Source organism: Onychostruthus taczanowskii, unplaced genomic scaffold, assembly GCF_017590055.1.
Source record: "Onychostruthus taczanowskii isolate IOZ18803 unplaced genomic scaffold, ASM1759005v1 scaffold48, whole genome shotgun sequence".
NCBI lineage: Eukaryota > Metazoa > Chordata > Aves > Passeriformes > Passeridae > Onychostruthus > Onychostruthus taczanowskii.
Window position 1 is genome coordinate 2425095 of NW_024502347.1, and position 13485 is coordinate 2438579.

The 13485-nt window shown below is 41.1% G+C and overlaps 1 protein-coding gene across 1 annotated transcript; it reads left to right on the forward strand.

The window, feature by feature from the left end:
• The first annotated feature begins 4864 nt into the window (after positions 1-4864).
• Positions 4865-8060, forward strand: CD24 (CD24 molecule). Its single transcript, XM_041414869.1, has 2 exons — positions 4865-5011; positions 7596-8060. Exons 1-2 carry the CDS (start codon positions 4937-4939, stop codon positions 7779-7781), a joined length of 261 nt encoding a protein of 86 aa, XP_041270803.1. The 5' UTR covers positions 4865-4936; the 3' UTR covers positions 7782-8060.
• The last annotated feature ends 5425 nt before the right edge of the window (positions 8061-13485 follow it).

A 13485-nucleotide genomic window follows, 5' to 3' on the forward strand; every position in this document is an offset into this window, starting at 1 on the left:
AAATTGTTGCAATGCAATGCAAACTTGCAGCAAAGAAGACTTAAGAGAAATATTATGCAAAGATAGTTTGGCAAACAAACAGAAGGCCTATGGGTGGGGAATACCCTTCACTGATTTTTTTTCTGAGTGTAATATTTAAACTTTTCTCAAATCAGAAGATGGAATAGATGACCTTTGGTCATTTTTACTTTTTCATGTCCATAGACCTTTTATCTGACATTATGCCTCATAAGTGAAGGAAAGCTCAGTCTTGGTCTTGTCCTATTCCAAGTTGCATGATCCCAAACAATTCCTGACCATGGAAAAGTTCAGGGGTTGGCTCATGCCAGGGACAGCTGTATACCAATAGGCAGTTTAGACTTAGCCTCCATCTTCTGGAGGCTGGAGATTTTAATAGTGTGGGCAGGGTTAGACATGTCAGCTGGCCTGAAGGCCAAAGAACAGGCTCTGCTACCATTTAATTTGCTTGTATTGAGTTTGTTTGACTTAGGGAGAAAGGTGTGCTTTCAAGCAGATCTGAAGCCACACCTAATTGTGTAGGCTGACACCATCCCTTGAAGTCAAAAGATCCACGGACATTAAAGCAGCAACCCTTACACTTTTCTTCTTGAGACTGTTTCTGGAATCACAATTTCCCTTCTGCTTAAACTTCCAGGCTTACAATTCCAGGTCTGGAAATCATGGTTTTGCTTACTTCACAACTATACCTCTAACTAACCAGCCCAACACCTTTGTCTCAGATCGAAGGGAAGCAGTGTCACTGCTGGAATCCTGGCTCTGCATCATGGCAGCAAGGCCCATGTCTGAAGACATAGGTAGCTGAATCTAATAAAGATTTATTACCAATAAATGGAGATTTACATTACCACAAATTATGTCTTCCATTAAAAGCTTTACTATTAAAAATTTAATATGAACTGGAAGAGGAAATGCAATCCTCAATATATATTCCAAGTCCTTATCCAAGACACATGCCAAACAGCTTTGTCCAGTTGTCTAAAATCAGTTTCAACCAGTCCCATCAGTATTTCAGTCTTGTTCTGCAATGGTAGTGAAGAGGCAGCTGTAAGAAAGGGTGCTTCAAAATATCTGGCAAATTTTGATTTTATGGCTGGAGCTGCTGCAACACAGGTCCTTTCCACTAAACAAGCAGCAAGAGAAGGACCAGCCTAACTAATGAAATATTAGGAAATTATAGGAAATATTGGGAAATATTGACATGTGACTTTCTCAAGGCATAACCATATGCTAAAAATGGATATCAAGGAAACATACCACCAGATTATTATGTCAGCTCAGATCAGCATATGTGGGCTAGTTGGTGAACACTTCAGAAACTGATTTCTCCAAATGTCTTTTGAAAAAGCATCAGGTTCTAATACATAAATACACAAGTTCACAGGGGGGTATTAATTAAAATAACTCATAATATGACTCAGGTGAGTACTGGGAGCTGCAGTAGCCTGAGCTTGAAATGGATGAAGATACTGAGAGTATCCACAAGCTGTAGTAAGTTCAAATATATAAGTAGTAAATTCTAGTCTATGCACAACCAAGGAGAGTGAGGAGCTGGCTGGGGGAGCACAGGATCCAGTGATTCTCACTGGCAATTGATGCTTCTAAAATATTTGGAGATTAGCATCTAAAAGGTAAGAGTAAATTAATGGTTAACTCAAAATTATTTCTCATTAATTCCACTTAATGCTCTGTCTCCACTTATTTTGCTAGAGCTTTTTATTTAAATGTAATGTATTTGGATAAATTACTTATGTGTCTTGTAGACTTCTCTGCCTCCTTTTATAGGCAACTGTTGGAGTTTTGTGCCAGTCATTTTAGCTGATCTTGTTTTCCAAGGCATTATGCAGAGCAGCACAAGTTTTGCTTCTGCTCACTGAACGGAGAGCTATGCCTATTGCGAAGTTCAATCAACTTAAAAGTCACTGGTGGAATACACATATGAACTTACACTTAACTCAGGAGATCAGGGTCATTTTCCCCCTTCTCTTTGCTAACCTTTCTAATCAAATACTATGTATTTAACTGGGAGAGGTGCTGACCTATGGATAAAAACTAAAGGAAACAGAACAATGGGGATTCAACAATATTTAACACTGTGTCTCAGCATGATGAGAACTCTAAGAGACACTAAGATACACAATCAAAGGGTGTTTGACTGAGGGAGTGCGTTGTCTTTTCTGAAAGAAAAATATCTGAAGTTCCTTTTGGCCACCAGATAGCAGTACTTCACTTTGTATGGTTCTCAGCTCACAGCATTCCTTGCCTTGTCAAAAAATCCATATATTGGATCCTGGACTCTTGCTCAGATATATCTTTTGCAGAATTCATTATAGACTTCAGCTATAAAAAAAATAAATTTAGAATTAGGAATGCAGATGATTTATGTGTTCAGGAGGAATCAATATTGCAGCTTTCCTGAATGGGGAAAGTTGGTTCTATAAATCTAATGGAGTATTAGGCATTATAATTTCCAATGACAAAAGTTTCAATGAATACCTTGGGCTTAAAATATTTTTAGCATTTCTCCCTTGCTGACAGTACATTTCCTTATTTATATTAGTATTTCAGGAATACCTCAAAAGGCATTTTTGGCCTCCAAACATAATCTTTACAGGGTTTTACTATTTCTGTAATTTATAATTTCTGCCAAATATTTTTAAACCTCAGTGTTTTTCTTTATTTTTAAATAGAGGAACAGACTTTACAATATTTTTAGCAAAAAAGAAAGATATCCTAATTTTCACAGAACCTTGTTAAACACCAGAAGTGCAATGCACTGTATAATAATAATACTAATAATAATAGTTGGTTGTATCATGCTGTATTGGTTCATGTCACCTTACAAGAAATGTGCATCCTCCTCTTTTTTTACAGTTACAGACCTCAGGCAAGATGCCCAGGTAGGGAGAGTGGGAAAGGCCATCTGACTGTTATTCTCCCATTCTCATCTGTCCTGGTGTTGACATTTACGTGTCTCAGCTGCTGCTTCAACCTGGAACAGCCTGTTATGATCCCCTATGGGATCATGCAACAGCTGTATCACTTCCTTTTCTCCCAAACAAGATGGGAGAGATAATAATGGCAACCATCTCTGTCAGATTTACACTAGAATATTCTTTGCTTTAGCTATTGCAGAGGTCTAACTGGATTCCCTTCATTTTTCATCTCCTTCAGGGAATCTGGTGTCAGAATCATGTGAGCCCTGACTTTATTGCTGTGATTCACATGACTTCTCTCACAGGGAATTTCACTTTTCTGTAGTGTTAGGCTTATCTACTGAATGAATAGGTGATTTTCCCCCCATTTGTGAGTCATTTAACTATGACAACCAAAACTAACTGTTGGCAAGGCAGAGTAGTGATAGAAATGTTTTCAGCTTTGTCACTCTGTCATTTTAAGGCCACCACAGTTCTCTTTTTTCTCTCCTTGTATCTCCATAATAATGAAAACCCATCTTCTGGCATCCAGCCTTCAGCAGACAACCAGTGAATATTCAGAGACATACAACCATCAATTTGTTGACTGTTCCCATAGTTACTCTATTGAGAGACTCTGTCTCTTATAGCTAAGGACTGGACTATGGCTGTGATCAGAATGAAGGAAATGTTGCTTCAGAAGTGCTTCAGACTTAGCAGAGCTCTCAAAAGCTCTTTTGTCCTGGTATAGAATAAGGATTGCTACCTTGGGTGGTACAAAATGCCTTTATTTCTGGAAAAATAAAATTTCTATAGCTTTGTTGGGCATTCTGAAGGAATTAATGAAAAACTTAGTTTGGAATGAAATATTCTTGTCCAACAGAAGTCCCAGCACCTGGTTCTATAGTGCATTTCTCCACATTTCCTGTGCTTTTGGACTGAGTTCTAGCAATGCCCTTGGAAGCTCTTCAAAAGCAGTCCAGCCCCTGAGGATGGCCAATGAGTTATGGAGTGCTGAACTTGGGTATCTTCTCACACTTTGTTCCCAGATAAATGCAAATCTATCCAATTTTGAAACCTGCTGATTTTTCTGAGCCAACAGAAAATGTTGCTATTCTTTTAAATAGAAACAACTGTTTTGTGACAATGGAATCAGTCTCTTCTTTGTAGTTTATAAAGTGGACACCGACTATTTTTGTTCAGTTGTCCGTGTACATCTGAAAGGTTGTCAGGGCCTCACTAAAACAATCTTCAGTCAGCCAAGGAGGCTGACTGATGCAACAGAAGTACAGCATTTACTGTGCCAGAAGGTAGAACCTCACCTACACAGAGGCTACAGCTGGAAGAACTTTGTGTTCCACTTGTTACATAGGTTTCTTTAAAGAATAATGGTAATAATAAAATATTTAGATCCAAAGAGTGCTTGAAATTGCAACCTGTGGTCTGAAGCCTGAGCACTGATGGTGAGGGAGCTCAAACAAGATGGGATCTTAACTCCCCAGCTTTTTTCCCCACTGCTCCAGACATTTAGAAATATTTACAGCTGCTTTTCCCTTTCCTTCTTTCACTCATGATTTTTTTTTTTTTAATGGAAAAAGATTATGTTTTTATAAAGATAAGCGTTTCTCTGGAGTAACCGCAGCTCAAGCGCCACAGCCCTGTGCCAATCCCTCCACGCCAGAACACGACGCCGGCACTAGAGAGGAGCCAGCGCCTGTAAGAACCCAGGGGCAAGCAGAGCTCCGGGTCTGTCCTGCCGGAGAGGGGCCGGCAGGACCCGAGCGCGCTCCGGTCCCGCGGGACAGCCCGGGCAGGGGGCGGCAGCGACTTGCGGGCCGGGAGGGCGGGAGCAGCGGTGTGGGGCGGAGGAGGGAAGGCGGCGGCAGGGCGTCACGGGAGCCCGCGCCGCTATAAAAGGGCCGGGTGCGGCGGAGCGGCGCATCCCTCTCGCCCGCAGCCACAGCGGCAGGAGCAGCACCAGCATCGCGGCGGGACAGCATCAGATGGGCATGGGGACGGCGCTGGCGGCGCGGCTCGGCCTGGGGCTGCTGCTCCTTGCCCTCCTCCTTCCCACGCAGGTGAGCCCCAAGCGGCTCGGCGCTTTCCCCCCGCCGGCCCCAGGGCGAGACCCTCCCGGAGCGGCGGAGGGGCGGGCTTCTCCCGAGAGGAGCTCCCGCTCGTGTGCGCCATCCCGGAGCCCTTCGCGGCGCCCCGCGGGCGGCCGTGGGTGGCGGGCGGCTCCTCCGCCCGGGGCGGCGGCGGCGGCGAGAGGAACGAGCCCGGGCAGCGCCGGCTGCGGACGGGCGGGGATGGGCGCGGACGGGCGGCGGGGCGAGCCCGGAGCCCTGGGACGGCGGTGGCGGTGCCGTGGATTACCCCGGTCAAATCTAAAAAGATGAAGTTGGAGTTGGCCGCCTTTTTGTCCCCCCTGGGATCCTGGAGGGAAAGCCGCGGAACCGCGGTGTGAGCGGCCGCTGAGCGCTCATCCCCCGCTGGTCGGAGGGAGAACGGTCCCTCCAAAGCCGAGAGAGCTCCGGGAAGGCAGGAGTTTTGCAGCGGGACCCGGGTCTGGTCCTCCCCCCGCCCGAAGGTGCGGGGCTTTGGGGCTGGTCCTGGGCTCGGCTCTCGGCAGGAGTGCGAGGTTTAGGGGCTGGAAGCGAGGGCGCCAGCCTCTGGCTGCTGCCCTGGCCGAGCCGTGCCCTTGGCGCAAAGGTAATGATGCCGGAGCCATCCGCTTCTCCACAAGCGGCCAAGCCGAGCGGGACTCGCAGGTTCCGTATCGGTGTGGTGTTCCCAGAGACCACCTCTTCAAAAGGGTGACTAGCACGGAATCAGAAAAATGAACAGCAGCGGCATTGCTGGATCGTGTTCCCTCCTCCTCTCCTCTTTGTTTGCAAGAAAGGGCATTATCCCTTCTCCTTTGTGCTCAGTGGAGTCTTGCCCTTGGCAGTGATTGAGAGAAGGATCAGACTCTTTAGGTTACCGGTATTTATCACATTTATCACATTCACGTTGAGAAAACGTCTGAGGTCCCATCTACTGTGATGCTGGGGAACTTGGACATAAGCCCATTCTCTTCCACCAAAAGAAAAGAAAAAATTAAGCAACTGTTTTTTTTTTTTTTTTTTTTTTTTTTTTTTTTTTTTTTTTTGTTCAAAACCAAGAAAACTTAAAATATACATAACCAAGAGTGGAATGATGGTGGAGTCTTTGTACGAAGACTGAAAAAAATTCCAGGGCAGGCTGGGACTTGCCTTGTAGGTTATTACCTCAGCAATTCACTATTGATCACCTTCAGACTGGTTTTAACAGAAACTTCAACACAGCGATTTTTATCCTGCAGTCCTCAATTGCTTCTAGCACGGTGCCGATTGCCAAAAATGCTAAATACCAGAAGCTTTACACCATTTTTATGTTTTTCTATTGTATGCTTTTTTTTTAGTAGGAAATACCGAAAGAAAGTGCTTATGCAGTTTTCTAATTAATTTAACGTAGACTTCATTGCTGCAATATTGAGGGATTGATTTTTTTTCCCCCTGCTAATCTATTTTCTCAGCAGCACTAGAAACATGAGAAAATAAGGACACCTTTTGTGGACAGAATTACTTATTAAACTAACTAACCTCTTTAAAAAACTAACTAACCTCTTTAAAAAAAGATATGGTTTTACTTGAGTTAAGTCTAAGAGCTTACCAGAATGCTCTGGTAGAGTTTTCTGCCACGGAGTTGAAGCCAAGCTTTCTGTATTATGCTCATTTTTGGGGATGCAATAAGGTGATTCTTGCTCTTGTTTTTCATCCTTTTGTTTCACATGCTTTTTTTTTCACAGGAATAAAAATACTTTAGGTTATCTTTGAAAATTTTCCTGTGCATATGTAGGAAATAACTTGATACTGAGGTTGCACAGAGTGCAAGTTTTTGTTCTGTCCCTATAATGCAGAGTTATGAAGGGAAAAGGGTATTTTTTGTTATGCTTTCTGTCAGCATTTTAAAAATTTGCTAATATATGGTCTTTTCACTGCACTTTTTTTTTGGTCTGTCTTCTAGAATGCCAGCAGGTTGTGATTTAATCAGTATGGTTTCATTGTTCTAACTTCTGCAGTTCAGTGCTACCGCAGCAAGATAAGAGAGGCTGAAGTATTAAATCCACTCACATTAAGCCCCACCATTGCTTCAAAGGAAGCCGCAAACCAGCCCCAGAAACAGTATCAATACATTCTTGACCGTTGTTTCCTCATATTTTTGTTTTGTGGCTTAGTCTGCAAAGGCAGACTGCAATTCACACAGTTGTTTGAAAGTCTTTCATATCCTAAGATCTGCCTTTACATAGCTCTACATTTTTTTTTTTTTTTCTTTTCTGAGGTTTTTTGAAACCTATGTGTCTTCTAATTTAGGGAAGGATTAAAGGATTTCCATAAAGTAATAGCCATGTAAATACATTTAGAAAAATATTAGATGTATTTCTTTAACACATCCCACACGTGCAATTCGGAATGTCTTTGTCCTTAAGTGCACAATGAAAGGCGTGAGCATTTGTATGTATCATTGACTGCTATGTCTGAGGGGGGCTACACAGTGTTCACTGCTACTAATAGGTATTCTGACTTTTAAAAAGAGACAATATAACCCTTTTTGTTACTTCCCCTCCTTTCCACATTCTAGATCTACTGTGGTCCCAATGGAACAAGTCCAACACCTTCAAACAATTCTTCAGCAAGTTCCACTTCTCTGTCAGCTGTCACAAATTCAGTGAACAATACCACCACTCACGGACATGGAAATTCTCTTCACTCAACCACAAGCCTTTTTTTCATTCTCTCCGTTTCTCTTCTGTATTTTTGCTGTTAAGAGACTCTGGCATGGAAATGGCTACCACTCCCCACCCCGTTTCCTGAGCCGCCTGAGATGGCTAGATCTCCAACCCAGCATGAGAAGAAATCAATCCAAACTCCACATCAAACCAGCTTGGTTCCACTCCATACTCAAATTAGTACCAGTCTGACCTAGAGAAACACTCAGTATTCTGACTTTCAAAGCTGACCAGTGTGAAAAGATCAGCTTCAGCAAGGAGGTAAAATTATGAGCTCTTTCACCAAATGAGTTGGAATCTGAAAAACAAGATGGGAACAAAAAGAGACAGTACTGACAAACCAAATTTAAAGCTGAGAAGAAATACAGTATCTTATAATCAGGATGGATAATAACACTCCATGAAGAAAAAAGGCTAGAGAGTTTATCTACCATTTAGAATAAGGACTTCAAGAGTTTTTATGTTTTGTTTAAGTTCAGAAACATCAACAGGCTCACAGAATCTCTAGAAAACACAGAAAAGCTCAAATAATTGTTTCTTACACAGCCTGTGTGGTTATAACTTATGGGTATTAGGATGTATGAAAAAGAAACAACATCAGTGAAAAGGGTTTCTTCTAGATTTCATTTGTATTAAATTGTTACAAGGCTAAAATAGAATAACAAATTTTTTTGCAAGAATCCTCTTATTTAACCCCTGATTCCTAATGAAATGCTTAGCCAGGCAGGGCTAGTTTTGAAATAGCTAAAACCCCACCAGTTTTCATAAGAGTGGAATTATTTATGGTGGGGCATTTGAATTTGACATTTTATTTAAATTGTTTGTATATTAAACCATATGTGCCAGAGAAAGGAGGTGTGGAAACATTAGAAAAAGTACCAGGAGCTTTTTGTAAATGAAATTCAGAAAGAACAAACAAAAAAGTCAATGGATGTATGTCTCCTATTTCCTTTATTTCTCCTCCCAAGTTGTATAAGCTTTTTGCTCCTGGAACTTTCCTCAATTATGAAGGATTTATGAAATCTTATGAGTAATGTTATAGTGTTGCTTTTTTTTCTTTTTATTTTTTTTCTTTTTTGGCACAAGGTGAATAACTTACTGTTTTTTGAAGAGTTTTAATTGTGATAGTCTACTTTAAACCTGGGCTAATATTTGTGGTGGGGAGAAGGAATGGGAGAGGAGAGCAAACCGCCAAAAAAAAAAAGAAATTAAATGAACAGGTGTTTGGAATATGAAGACTGGAGTCTTGATTTAATCACTGAATTTAAAAATTACCTATGTAAATACTACTTTTTAAAATTTTTTTCTGAATCAAAATTGCTACACTTGCACAGATTGTTTCTGTATCATCCAACACTTTAGAAAATACTATCTGGTACTTGATCTTAGCAAGCTTTTTTGAGGAGGTTGAACTACCTTGATGATGATACCTTGTCAGAAAAAAATTAACTATGTTGATATGATCACATGTGAATGTACATGATCATACCACTGTCTGTAGATATTTATCTCAGTATAAGATCATGTCAAACATGAGTGGCTCTCTAATTTTTTTTAATACACATCTGTCTTTCAGTTATATTACCACCAATTCACAGTATCATATATTAGTAGCAAGCTAACACAAATTCATGTCAGTGAGCGTACATGGACATTTCCTTATGCTTATCATTTGTATCCAGTAAAGTGTTAATGATTGTATTTTGTGTTTGTGTAATAATGCTTTGATTTATTAGCTACTGATTTTCATGGAAAAAACCTGTAAATAAAACAGTGGGCAGGCAATGCATTCTAGATGCACTTCCAGACACTTCTACAAAAACTTGTACCTTGCCTGTGTTAAGTGAATGAACTGTTAAGCAAGATGGTATATGTGATTAAAAACCTCAAGGTCTAGAAATGCTGAAGTGTAATTAGTTTTATTTCTCTGGAAGGTTTTGTGCCACTGGGAGTCTGGATTTCACTTTGAAACCAGGGAGTGAGATTTGGTTAGCATCTCTAGTAACTGCAGTAAGTTTTCCATGTCAATTACAGACTCTTCCCTTTCAAAGCATGACTGTGTGTTCATGTTAGACAAACAGTGATTAGACAGAGTTTTCTTTATTTCTTTTGGTGGCAATGAGCAGTTTTCCTTATGATGGCTAAAGCTGTTTCTCAGCTACTGGTTATCAAGCAATGTGAACTAACTGCTTAAGGTTCCTGCCTCCCACAGACTACATTAATACAGTAGGTATATCCCAAGAGTACAAATTGAACCATGCTTGACGAAGGATAGAGACTGGAAGAGGTAGGAATTTATGCAAAAATTGCTTTAAAGCAAAAATTAACCGGATGAGCATTCAGTAACAAATAGTTGCAGTTCCTGACATTCCAAAACCGTGTCTGTGTTGTTTTCCAGGTATGTTCCTTTCTAATTCTCCTTAAAGGCCCAAGGTTGTTCTTTGTGGTTATCTTCACTCCCTACATGTGGAGAAACACTTTCACAAGTGCCTAAGCACTTAGGCATGCTTAGGCTGCGTTTGTCAGTGGGAAAGAGGCCCCTGGAGAGGCCTCCCAAGGCTGCGCAGGGAATGCGGAGTGGCAGCCCTTTGCTCCTGCTCCTTTGCTTTTCCAGTAGGCTGAGCAAACCAAGGAGCAGGATAAGTTTATCAAAGCTGGCTGTTTAGCTAAGTCTTGGAACGTGCAGGGAGTATCAAAGCACATTGTTCCTTTGTTTAGCTTTTCTCCAAATGCTCCAGGAGAAAGCAGGAAGATAAACCAAACAACCTGGCTGAGTATCTTTTTTAAAAAAACATTAAACTAAAAATAACCTCTCTCCAAAGAGAGGCAGACGAGGAAAAAGGCTGCAACAATGGGTTTTAATTCCATGCTATGCCAGTACAACAAAAGAAGTAAAGGAATGTGTTGGAAGATTTTGCTAAATAATCAGATGTAATGGGATGCTTGGCTGAATTGGTGCCATGCTTTTTTCAAAATTTTAATTTAAAAAAAAATTATTTGAGAAATAGAGCCACATTGCTCTTTAAGAGCATTTAAACTATTTAAATTCTCTTGAGTTTTAGAGTTTTCACCAGACCAGATGAGTGATTTAGAAAAATGATCTGGTGGCCTTTGTTCTGTTCCATTCCATCACAGGACAATGGGATCAGTGATGAAGAAATCCACCCAGGGAAAGAGGATGTGATGGATGTGTTTAACAAAGCGGGGAGGGCGGGAGGGGAGGAAGCGCAGCGGAGCCTACGCACTTCACAATTATTTCATTTTTTGAAATGACACCTACAATAACTAGAGCCAGCTCTTACCTATGGCCCTCACTTTCAGAGATCTGTCCAGCTGAAGTGTGTCTGGGTAGTGTATACTGCAGTGACTCTGAAACAATACTGCTCTGTCTGATGCATGGTGCTGCTTTCGCTGTAAACGTACGCTAGCCACATCAGTCCTGAATAAAATATAGTGTTATTTGAATGGAAATGCCTAAAATGAGCACTTACAGTTTGTGTGCAGCTTACTATTCCTTCCTTCTCAACGTCATACTCTGAATAGCCCTTAAATTTTTCCAAATTGCAGTTTTCAGCTAGTTTAGAAATCCACAGGGACTTTGAATGAACAACCTCCATTCAGCAAAAATCTCTACAAGGTGAAGTATTTTGGGCCAGATCCAACACCACTGCTAGTGGCCTCCTTGTTTTCTGCAAGACACAGCTCTGTCCCCTGAGCCTTTCTCCACACAAGAGCAGCGTACAGGCAATGCTGTGTTGTACCAAGGGTAGTCCCCTGTCCACGTGGGGATGGAACATTGTTAGTGTCTCAATAAATGAACTCAGGATTATTTTGACAAGCCATTCCCAACTCTTAGCCAAATCCACCAAATTAGGGTTTGCCTGTACAATGCAAATACTCTCGAGCTAGCTGGAGACTGCAGCCCGCTCTCTAACGTTATTAGTACATTGTTTAATATGGACTAATTTCTCCCCAGAGTCGTTCTTATGCAGCCTGTTTGCCTCTGGAAGGGCTCATGGGAACAAACACTTGCAGGGCTGGGCTCTTTGTCACACATCTTTCCAAGTCAGCATTTCCCTGGAGTCAGGTTACACCAGGCTCTGCAGTGAGCTCACAATAACACCTTGTATCTGAAATTGAGGATGGATGTGAATGTGCTTGTATTAGAGGCAGTTCAGAGTGATTTGCATTTTGTGTGCATTCAGGCTTATAGAGATTTGATTTCCCATACATGACTGAAATGATTTAGGTAGCAGACTTTATCACCCAGCATCTTTATTGTAATGGATACAGTTGGGAACGTTTCTTGTTTTTGCATTAAAGATAACTTTGAAACAGGAGCTGTCAGCTCTGCCTTGTAGCAGCACAAAGCTCTTCATTCTAGAACACACATTATGTTTGATGCACTGTAGAGGTCTACTGAGCCCCGACAGATGAAGGGGCTGGTTATTTTAAATCCATCAGTTTATCTATAGCAGCTTGAAGAGCAGCACTAGGCTTTCTGCAATACGTGCTTTGAGATGTGGTCTTTTCATCATTATGCAGTAGCCTCAGGAAAGATACTTGATCCTTACTTTGGTTATCAGCCTTCAGTTTTCCAAGTGAAACCCTCAGCATCCTGCTCATGAATGCATAATTGCTCTGGTTTAGACTTCATCAAAATGGCCAGAATGAATGACCTGGAGCTGAAGAAAAAACCTGATAGATTCTTTACTGCCCAATCAAAATCCTAAGCTAGCAGAATCTCATCTGTGAAGAGTCGTTCAATTCTCTCTTGAATCCAGCAGTACTCCCTGCAATGTATGTGCTACAAATACATGAATAAAACATTTTCAGGCTTTTCAGAAGTGAAACGAGACTCTCTCTTTTATGCTTTCAGCTTAGCAGGAGCTGTGCTTTAACAACTGATGGGTGTACAATATAAAATTTGAGCACACAGCAGAATTAAATCGTGGTAGCTTGGTTTTGCTGCATAAACTGAATGATCACATTCCACCAAAATCTCCCTTGAATGACCTAGCGTGAAAAGTATTCTTTATGTGGCACAAATTATTAAAGGAAGCAACGCCTCTGTAAAGCAATTGTTCTGTTTCCCGCTTTTCAACCACTCTCACTGAAAGCACGGCGTGGACTTTTTTCAGATCGCTTAGTGTGCACAAGCTGGACTTAAAGTCTGTGTTCATTATGCTCAAATATGTAAACTTCACGTGACAAAAACAGTGTATTTACCGAGTTGTATAAAATGCAGATGGTTTTCAGGCGTAAGACTGAACCTTGAGTTCAGGGGGATATATACACCTGAGTACAATAACAAATACATATTGTGTGATTGCTTGGACTAGTAGGATTCAAAACTGAGCACATACAGCTCATGATAGCAATTAAAACCATAATAGCACAATTTAAAAAAACCCTAAAAATTAAAAAAAAATTAAAATTAATATTAAAAATATTAAAAGCATGTTGTGAGAACCTTCCTTGCTTTAGGAAGCAGGAAGAATTTTCTCTGAAAGCAGATTTTCTGATAGCTCTTCAGTTATGAAGACAGTCTGAAGCATGTTCGTAGAATGAAAATGGACTTCACTGAATCACAAAACATGATATAGAATATAGATTTGATGGAGTCTTTGCTCAAACATGGCAGTTTGAGTGTTTTAGTACTTAAGTATAAAGAAGTTTTTTGAACAATGAAGAAGAAAAGTCCTTTGGCAGAGCTACAAAGAAGAAGGCATCATTATTCTG